Consider the following 10872-nt stretch of genomic DNA (forward strand, 5'->3'; position numbering starts at 1 on the left):
TCTCAAAAAAAAAAAAAAATTTAACTGCAAGACCAACTAGAAAATAGAACTTTATGGGGGAAAACGCCACCAGATAAAACTTAAGAATGGCCGGGCACAGTGGCTCACGCCTGCAATCCCAGCACTTTGGGAGGCTGAGGCAGGCGGATCACGAGGTCAGGAGTTCGAGACTAGTCTGGCCAACATAGTGCAACCCCGTTTCTACTAAAAATGCCAAAAAAAAAAAAAAAAAATAGCTGGGCGTGGTCGTGGGCGCCTGTAATCCTAGCTACTCGGGAGGCCGAGGCAAGAGAATTGTGTGAATCCAGGAGGCAGAGGTTGCAGTGAGCGGAGATCACACCACTGCACTCCAGCCTGGGTGACAGAACGAGACTCCGTCACAACAACAACAACAACAAACTTAAGAATCTTAGGTTGTGGGACTTAGTCCTAATGCACAGACCTTTAAGAAATTCAACCTATAGAAAAGCATTTAACTTTAACATCTTCAGTATATTTATTTTACTCACCGCAAGCATTTTCATTAAAAGTTCCTGTTGCTCTTTTGTTGCTTGCTTTTTAGTGCTCTCTTCGTATTCATAACCATTTTTAGCTAAATAATCAAGGTGGTTGTGAAATATAACTGAACGCCAAAATTGCTCCTAGAAAAGTGAACAAAATTGCTTAATGCCAACTATCACCTTAATATGAGGCAAGTGTTAAATATTTCTCTTAAGACACCAGTTTTTGAATAAAATATGTTCTGAAGCCCTCCTTTCTATAAGTTTATTTTACAATTCAAACTCTAGTGTGATACTACAGCTTAACTTTTTCCCCTATCCTTAAAAAAGGCAGTTGGGGAGGAATACAGCATTTAAAACAGTTTCCTAGCTATCAAAATGAATGCTCAGAGAACTTGGTAAACAAGCTTTTTAAAAGCTAATTTGTTTCTTATTTAGAGTAACTAATTGCAGATTTCAAATGACTTTTGATGACACAGGGCTAGGACTAGGGTCAGGCAAGCCAGGTGCCTATGGCACAAAATGATGGAGGCACTTCTTCTCAGGGACATGCCCCATCCTGAGAGTAAGTCTTTCCCCAGTGGGTCTCTGATAGTCACACCCATTTACTTTGTAGACAAAGTCCCTGGAAGCAGTGATGGCAATCAGGTGGCCTGGTGATCCTAAGCAGTCCTCCTCCCTCCCTGCTACCCCTATTTATGTAATTATACAGTAATGAATATACTGGCCATCACGACAATTTTAAAGTGTATGTATCACAGGTGCTGTGTGATCAAATTCAAAGTGTCAAGGTAAGACTTCCACATACCTCCATTTGTCCTTTCTCTGTTGCAATCTGACAATAAGGAAGCTTAAAGGATAATATAGCAACAGCAGGGCGTGGAAGGGTTGGGGGAAACCGAGAACCTTTACAAGGAATGCACCTGTCAGTAAAGAAAAGTTCCACCATAAAAATTTGCTAACATGTCATAAAACAGCAAAATTTAAAAGTTTTCAAAAGTTAATAACTTAGAATAGTAATATTATTATTATAATAGCTGCCTTAATTATATGTAACAAATATCCCTTTTAAAAAAGTGTTTTAGGCTTGACTAGACATAAAGACTATCCCTACAAGCATTTCAGGAATAGAAAAATTTCTTCACATCTCACTTATTTTTTTTGAGACAGTGTCTCACTGTGTTGCCCAGGCTAAAGTACAGTGGTGTGATCATGGTTCACTGAAGCCCCAACCTCCCAAGTTCAAGCGATCCTCCCACCTTAGCCTCCCAAGTAGCTAGGACTACAGACATGTGCCACCACGCCTGGCTAACTTTTGTATTTTTAGTAGAGATGGGGTTTTGCCATGTTGCCCAGGCTGGACTCGAACTCCCGGGCTGAAGTTGCGTCCTGCCTTTGCCTCCCAAAGTGCTGAGATTACAGGCGTGAGCTACCCTGCCCAGCCTCCCATTTCACTTTATTAAATGACAACCACTAAAAGTCAAATCAGCTCTCTTAGTTTTCCTTAGCAAACTATCCACTTTTAAAATATAAAAACTATATTATTAACACCTGTCATGGAATCCATGTTATCACCAAGATAAAAGCTGATGATGCTGCACATGGAATATACTCTAAGGTCAACCACATGCTTGGCCGTAAAGCAAGTCTCAAAATTTTTTAATTGAAATCATACCATGCATATATTCTGAGACCACAGTAAAATAAAAATAGAAATCAATACTGAGGATCTCTCAGAACCACACAAATTACATGGAAAGTAAACAACATACTCCAGAATGACTTTTGAATAAACAATGAGATTAGTAGAAATCAAAACATTCTTTAAAATAAATGAAAACAGACACAACATATCAAAATATATGGGATGCAGCAAAAGCAATGTTAAGAGGAAAGTTTATAGCACTAAACACCTAAATCAAGTTAGAAAGATCTCAAATAAATAATCTAACACGGCATCTAGGGAAACTAGATAAATGAGAACAAACAAACCCCAAAGCTAGCAGAAGAAAAGAAATAACTAAAATCACAGCAGAACTAAACAAAATTGAGACTCAAAAATCCATACAAAGGATCAACAAAACAAAAAAATTGGTTTTTTGAAAGGATAAACAAGATTGATAAACTCCTAGCTAGATTAACAAAGAAAAGAAGAGAGAAACTCCATATAGGCACAACCAGAAAATGGCAAAGGTGACATTACAACTGATATCCACAGAAATACAAAAGATCCTCACAGACTATTATGAATACTTCTACGTGCACAAACCAGAAAATCTAGAGGCAATGGGCTCACACCTGTAATCCAAATACTTTTGGAGGCAAAGGTGGGAGAATCACTTGAGGTCAGAAGTTTGAGACCAGCCTGGGTAACAAAATGAGACCCAATTGCTACAAAAAATTTTAAAGATTAGCCAGGCGTGATAGTGTGTATCTGTAGTTCCAGCTGCTCAGGAGACTGAGATGGGAGGATTAATTGAGCCTGGGAGGTTGCAGTGAGCCATGATCATGCCACTGCACTCCGGCGTGGGTGAGACCCTGTTTCAAGAAAAAAAAAAAAAGAGAGAGAGAGAAAGAAAGAGAAAGAGAAAGTCCTCAAAAGCAATTGTAATAAAAACAAAAATTGACAAGTAGGACCTAATTAGACTAAAGAGCTTCTGCACAGCAAAGAAAATCTAGAGGAAACAGATAAATTTCCGGAAACATAAAACTTCCCAAGACTGACTCAGAAAAAAAAGAAACTGTGAATAAGCCAATAATGAGTTTCAAAACTGAATCAGTAACAAATAAAAAACCTATCAACCAAAAAAAGCCCTGGACCAGAGAGATCACAGCTGAATTCTAGATGCACAAAGAACTGGCACCAGTCCTACTGAAAATATTCCAAAAAATCAACTCCTCTCCAAATCACTCTATAAGGCCAGCATTATCCTGATGCCAAAATCTGGCAAAGACACAACAGAAAAAGAAACTACAGGTCAATAACCTTGATGAACACAGATACAAAAATCTTCAACAAAACACTAGCAAACCAGATCCAGCAGTACTTCAGGAATTTAACACACCACAACCAGTAGGTTTTATTCCTGGGATGCAAGGTTGGTTCAACATATGCAAATCAATATACGCAATTCACTACATCAACAGAATTAAAAACAAAAAACCACATGATTATCTCAATAGATGCAGAAAAACCTTTCAATAAAATTCAACATCCTTTCATAACAAAGACCTTCAACAAACTAGGCATGAAAGGAACATAACTCAAAATAATAAGAGCCATCTATGGCAAACCCACAGACAACATCATATGAATGGGCAAAAGCTGGAAGCGTTACCCTTAAGAACCGGAATAAGACAAGGATGACTGCCCTTTTCACTCATATTCAACAGAGTACTGAAAATCTTAGCCAGAACAATCAAGTAAGACAACAAAATAGGAAAAGAAGTCAAATTATCTCTCTGCTGACTATATGACTATAAATTGCTGAAGGGCTTTAAGTTAAGACTTTGGTAAAGTTTCAGGATACAAAATCAATATACAAAAATCAGTAGCATTTTTATACACCAATAATATTCGAGCTGAGAGTCAAATCAAGCATGCAATCCCATTTACAATAGTCATATACATACATAAAATACCTAGGAATATATCTAACCAAGGGGGTGAAAGATCTCTACAAGAACTACAAAACACTGTTGAAAGAAATCACGGATAACACAAACAAATGGAAACACATTCCATGCTCATGGATTAGAAGAATCAATATCATTAAAATGACCATACTGTGTCTGCAGCAACCTTGGTTCGCATCGAAGTCCCAGCACCAAGAAAAGAAGAAAAGAAAAGAAAAGAAAAGAGAAAAGAAAAGAAACTATACTCTCCAAAGCAATCTATAGATTCAACACTATTCCTATCAAATTAGCAATGTCATTTTTCACAGAATTAGAAAAAACTATTCTAAAATTCATATGGAACCAAAAAAGAGCCCAAATAGCCAAAGCTATCTAAAACAAAAAGAACAAAACTAGAGGCATCACATCACCCAACATCAACATCAAACCGTACTTCAAGGCTGGAGAAAAAGAACATGGTACTGGTGCACAAACAGAAACACAGACCAGTTGAATAGAATAGGGAACCCAGAAATAAAGCCACACACCTACAACCAATTGATTGATCTTTGAGAAAGCTGACAAAAATAAGCAACTGGGAAACGAATCCCTACTCAATAAATTGTGCTGAGGTAACTGGCTATCCACATGCAGAATGAAACTGGACCCTTACCTATCACCATATGCAAAAATTAACTCAAGATGGATTAAACACTTAAATGTAAGACCTAAGACTATAAAAATCCCAGAAGAAACCGTAGCAAGTACCCTTCAGGACATTGGCCTTGGTAAATATTTCATGACTAAGTCCTCAAAAGCAATTGCAACAAGAACAAAAATTGACAAGTGGGACCTAATTAAACTAAAGAGCTTCTGCACAGCAAATAAAACTACCAAGAGTAAACAGGTCAGGTGCACTAGCTCACATCTGTAATCCCAGCACCTTGGGAGGCCAAGGCAGGAGGATTACTTGAGCCCAGGAGTTTGAGACTAGCCTGGGCAACAAAGGGAGACCTGTCTCCACAAAAACATTTAAAAATTAGCCAGGTGTGGTGGCATGTGCCTGCACAATCCCATTTACAATAGCCATATGCACACACACAGAATACCTAGGATATATCCAACCAAGGAAGTGAAAGATCTCTACAAGAACTACAAAACACTGTTGAAAGAAATCATAGATGACACAAACAAATGGAAGGACATTTGCAGATCCTGAAGTGGGAGGATCATTGAGCCCAAAAAGTTGAGGCTACAGTGAGCCATGATCACACCACTGCACTGTAGCTTGGGTGACAGAGTGAGACTATGCCTCAAAAAAAAAAAAAAAAAAAAGACATCCTACAGAATGTAAGAAAATATTCGCAAGCTATGCATCCAACAAATATCTGATATCCAGAGTCTATAAGGAACTTAAAAAAAAAAATCAACAGCAAAAAAACAAATATCCCCATTAAAAAGTGGGCAATGGACATGAACAGACACTTCAAAAGAAGACATACAAGGCTGGGAACGGTGGGTCACACCCATAATCCCAGAACTTCGGGAGGCTGAGGCGGGTGGATCACTTGAACCCAGCAGTTTCACACCAGCCTGGGCAACATGGCAAGACCCTATCTCTACAAAAAATACAAAAATTAGCCAGGCATGGTGACGCACATCTGTAGTCCCAGCTACTCAAGAGGCTGAGATGGAAGGATCCTTTGAGCCCGGGAGGTTGAGGCAGCAGTCAGCAGTAATTGCACCACTGTACTCCAGCTTAGGTGACAGAGTAAGACTCAAAAAACAAACAAAATAAAAAACCGCGGCCGGATGCGGTGGCTCAAGCCTGTAATCCCAGCACTTTGGGAGGCCGAGACGGGTGGATCACAAGTTCAGGAGATCGAGACCACCCTGGCTAATCCGGTGAGACCCCATCTCTACTAAAAACTACAAAAAACTAGCCGGGCGAGGTGGCAGGCACCTGTAGTCCCAGCTACACGGGAGGCTGAGGCAGGAGAATGGCGTAAACCTGGGAGGTGGAGCTTGCAGTGAGCTGAGACTCGGCCACTGCACTCCAGCCTGGGTGACAGAGCCAGACTCCGTCTCAAAACAAACAAACAAACAAACAAAAAACCCGCAATGAGTTATACCATCTCTCACCAGTAAGAATGGTTACTAAAAAGTCGAGGCTGGGCATGGTGACTCAAGCCTATAATCCCAACACTTTGGGGAGCCTGAGGTGGGAGGACTGTAGGAGTTTGAGACCAGCCTGGGCAATATAGCAAGACCCTGTCTCTATGGAAAAAATAATTAGCCAGACGTGGTGGCATGTGTCTGTAGTCCTACCTACTCAGGAGGCTGAGGTGGGAGGATCACTGAGCCCAAAAATTCAAAGTTACAGTGAGCTATGTTTGTGCTATTCCACTTCAGCCTGGGCAACAGAGCGAGACCCTGTCTCAAAAAAATGTAGGGGGGAAAAAAAAAGTCAGAAGAGGAAAAGCTTAAACATTGTAGTGGGGATGTAAATTAGTTCAGCCACTGTGGTAACCACTTTGGAGATTTCTTAAAGAACTAAAAATAGAACTACCATTTGATCCAGCAATCCCGTTACTGAATATATATCCAAAGGAAAATAAATCATTCTACCAAAAAGACACATGCACTCGTATGTTCACTGAAGCACTATTCACAATAGCAAAGACATGGAATCAACCTATGTGTCCATCAAGAGTAGGTTGGATAAAGAAAATGTGGTACACAACACACCATGGATGCCACACAGGTTTTACTTTTTTAAGTAAAACCAGTTGAATACTTAAAAAAGTAAAACCATGTACTTTGCAGCAACATGGATGCAGCTGGAGGCCATTATCCTAATCAAATTAATGTAGAAACAGAAAACTACATACTGCATGTTCTCACTTACAAGTGGGAGCTAAACACTGGGTACACATGGACATAAAGATGAAAAAAAAAGACACCAGGGACTATAAGGAGGGGAGAGAGGGAGGGAGGCAAGGGATGAAAAACTACCTATTGGGTACTATACTCACTACCTGAACGACAGCTTCAGTTGTACCCCAGACCTCAGTATCATGCAATATACCCTTGTAACAAACCTGCACATGCACCCCATGAATCTAAAATAAAAATTAAAAATTTTTAAAAATGTTGGCCAGGCATGGTGGCTCATGCCTGTAACCCAGTACTTTGGGAGGCCGAGGCGGGCAGATCACGAAGTCAGGAGATGGAGACCATTCTGGCTAACACAGTGAAACTTCATCTTTACTAAAATTATAACAAAAAAAATTAGCTGGGCATGGTGGTGGGCGCCTGTAGTCCCAGCTACTCGAGAGGCTGAGGCAGGAGAATGGCATGAACCCGGGAGGCGGAGCTTGCATTGAGCCGAGATCGCGCCACTGCACTCCAGCCTGGGTGACAGAGAGAGACTCGGACTCAAAAGAAACAAACAAACAAAAAAAGTTGGCCAGGTATGGTGGCGCATGTCAGTAATCCCAGCACTTTGGGGGTTAAGGCAGGCAGATCACTTGAGGCCAGGAGCTTGAGACCAGCCTAGCCAACATGGCAAAACCCATCTCTACTAAAATACAAAATTAGCTGGGTGTGGTGGTGAATGTCTGTAATCCCAGCTACCCGGAAGGGTGAAGCACAAGAATCTCTTGAACCTGGGAAACTGCGCTACTGCACTCCAACCTGGGCAACAGAGCAAGACTGTCATCAAAAAAAAAAAAAAAAAAAAAAAAGAAGCATACTCACTCACATTCATCAGTTTGAGAATTCTTAGTACTGTTAGTATAAGTTGTCAAAAAAGAGAAAAAAGTCAGGCATGGTAGTGGGCACCTGTAATCCCAGCTATTCAGGAGGTTGAGACAGGATATTGCTTAAGCCAGGAGACCAGCCTGGGCAACAGAGCAAAACTCCATCCCAAAAAAGAGAGAAAGATGATGAAATGCCTAATACAGGTTAAGTGTTTATTAGATATTGGTCAGAGTGAAGCAGAACATCCACTATCATTAGAAAGACTATAATCTGTATCTACTCTGATAAATGAAAGGTTGCCTTATATGGTAACAGGTCAATGGGTAAGGACTGTCTAAACCTGTTCTGAGTAGGCTATATAAGGCATTCAAACACACCCATCATGAGTAGTACTCTTGCAACTGATTTACTAAAAAGCTTTCATTAATCACAGAATGATTTACATATATAGGACTCTTTCAACTTATGTACTCCAATTTATTTGTTAGAAAAGCACTGGAAAACCATGACTGCACACTATAAATACCACTGGCAAATTTTATATTTTCATAAAGTCATTTAAAAAGATGAAATCTCTTGTTGAATGCTTACTAATAGTCATCCATTTAATTTATAGTATAGCCTTTTAATCAGGACATTCTTGAAGGGAGATACTAAGTAGAAGCTAGACCCTTGGGCTTAAAAATTTTATAAATATCTTCCAGTATTATCAAACGCCCACTAGTGTAATTAGAAAACAATAAGTGACAATATCTAGTATTCTTTTCAAACTACTCAGGCCCCTTTCTTGTGAGATTCAAATACCTTCCCTTATTTTTTTTCTGACTATACAATAAAATACAAATGTTTTAGAGTTCCAATTTTTTTGAACATACAATCTCATTTCTTTCTTCCTTCTCTCCTTTTATGATTTTATAAAAAATCTAGTTTTCACCACACAGTATGAGGTGGCAGTGCGAATACCTAAAATTTCAAATAATCTTGTGGCAATTCTGTCATAAATCTCTATTTACAAGAATCACTACTTTACTAGTCATGCAAAATGAAAAAGAGCATGTACATTCACAAAAGATGAGTCCAAGAACATATATATGTACATTAACAAAATTAGAAGGAACACTGGGAGTAATGTTAATTGCCTGAACATTTTTTTCTAAAATATCATTTTACATGTTTAAATGTTCACATGTTTAAAAACATTTTACAGCTCACTTCATTGATTTACACATAGTAAGCAATTATCACAAAGAAAAAGGAAATATTGAGTAGGATTTTATTAACAGCTACTTTCTAAGCCACATTTACATCAAAGTAGAGCACCAGTTTGCATTTTTTTATCCTTTCCTTAGCTTTAAAGACTTGAACTAAAAGATGTTTTCTCTGTTAAATATCCCTGTCATAGAAGAATTCAAGGGAAAAACAAACACATTTAAACTGCTAATTTGGTGGGTTTTGGAATTCGATGGAGTTTCCTGGAAACTATGTGCATAAACCATCTGGAAGAGGAATGTTAAAAAAAAACAAAAAACCAAAAACCTGGTTTACTAAGAAAACAGAAGTGGCTGGGCACAGTGGCTCATGCTTGTAATCCCAGTACATAGCGAGGCTGCGGTAGGCAGATTGCTTGAGCTCAGAAGCTCAAGACCAGCTCGGGCAACACAGCAAAACCTCGTCCCTACAGAAAATACAAAAAATTTGCTAGGCACGGCAGCATGCACCTGTAGCTTTAGTTACTCGGAAGGAAGGCTGAGGACGGAGGATCGCTTGAGCCCAGGAGGCAGAAGTTGCCCAGACTGGAGTGCAGTGGCGTGACCTCAGGTCCCTGGAACTTCTGTCTCAAAAAAAAAAATTACTTCAGTTTGTTTCAAATTGACCGCAAGACCTGTTTTTTTATTAAAGAAAGAGGTTAAAAAGGCCAAAATAATCAGGTGTGGTGGCTCACACCTATAATATCCCAGCACTTTGGGAACCAAGGCCGGCAGATTACCTGAACTCACGAGATCGAGACTGGGCAACCTGGCAAAACGCTGTCTCTACTAAAAATACAAAAAATTAGCTGGGCATGGTGGCACACGCCTGTAATCCCAGCTACTTGGGAGGCTGAGGCACGAGAATCACTTGAACCCAGGAAGCGGAGGTTGCAATGAGCTGAGATTGTACCACTGCACCCTAGCCTGGGCAACAGAATGAGACTCTGTCTCGAAAAAATAAAATAAAAAAAAAATTAAATTAAATTAAAAAATGCTAAACTGGAGAAAACTAGGTCCAGTGTCCAGATTAACCTTGCCCCAGCCAGCAAATTTTGCTTTTTCTTCTATGTTGGACAGAACTTTCTTCTGCATTTGAGGGGACTTTGCTCACATCTCTTTTGAATCACTTATTTGGGAGTAGCATAATGACTTTACAAGCCTACCTCTTCCAGGCCACAGTCTCATTTATCTTTGTGTGGTATAGCACATCTAGTCGGTACTATAATAAATGCTAATTCAGTGAACGCAACTACAAAAAAAGTCTAGTTTTCAAGCACATTAAATAACTCTTAAGAGTTCTGAAAACTAAACACAAAAGAAAGAAGGTCTTTGTTGGTAGAGAGCAAATTAGACTGTAACACAGCAAAATTTATTAACTCTCAGTTATGTATTAACCAGTAGTATCATGGAAAAACCTTTAGAAGAAACAATACTTGGTAAACTGAAGTTCAATTCAAAAGGGGGTAGGGATGACACCAATACAGATCAGTAATTTCTCATATTCATAATTTTTTTTTTTTTTTTGAGACAGAGTTTCGCTCTGTTGCCCAGGCTGGAGTACAGTGACGCAAACTTGGCTCACTGCAACCTCCACCTCCTGAGTTGAAGCGATTCTCTTGCCTCAGCCTCCCAAATAGCTGGGATGACAGGCATCTGCCACCATGCCTGGCTGATTTTTGTTATTTTATTTTATTTTATTTTATTTATTTTATTTTATTTTATTTTATTATTTTTTTTTTTTGAGA

General features: G+C 39.3%; 1 protein-coding gene across 1 annotated transcript in view; it reads right to left on the reverse strand.

The window, feature by feature from the left end:
• Positions 1-10872, reverse strand: part of WDHD1 (WD repeat and HMG-box DNA binding protein 1) — an 84482-nt gene that overhangs the window by 18141 nt on the left and 55469 nt on the right. The window contains exons 19-20 of the mRNA XM_017873641.1: positions 1309-1423; positions 510-641 (exon numbers count right to left, since the gene is read on the reverse strand). Coding sequence (XP_017729130.1) covers positions 510-641; positions 1309-1423 — 247 coding nt within the window. The remainder of the gene's footprint in view (positions 1-509; positions 642-1308; positions 1424-10872) is intronic.

This window comes from Rhinopithecus bieti, unplaced genomic scaffold (genome assembly GCF_001698545.2).
Source record: "Rhinopithecus bieti isolate Rb0 unplaced genomic scaffold, ASM169854v2 scaffold_7985, whole genome shotgun sequence".
Taxonomy (NCBI): Eukaryota; Metazoa; Chordata; class Mammalia; order Primates; family Cercopithecidae; genus Rhinopithecus; species Rhinopithecus bieti.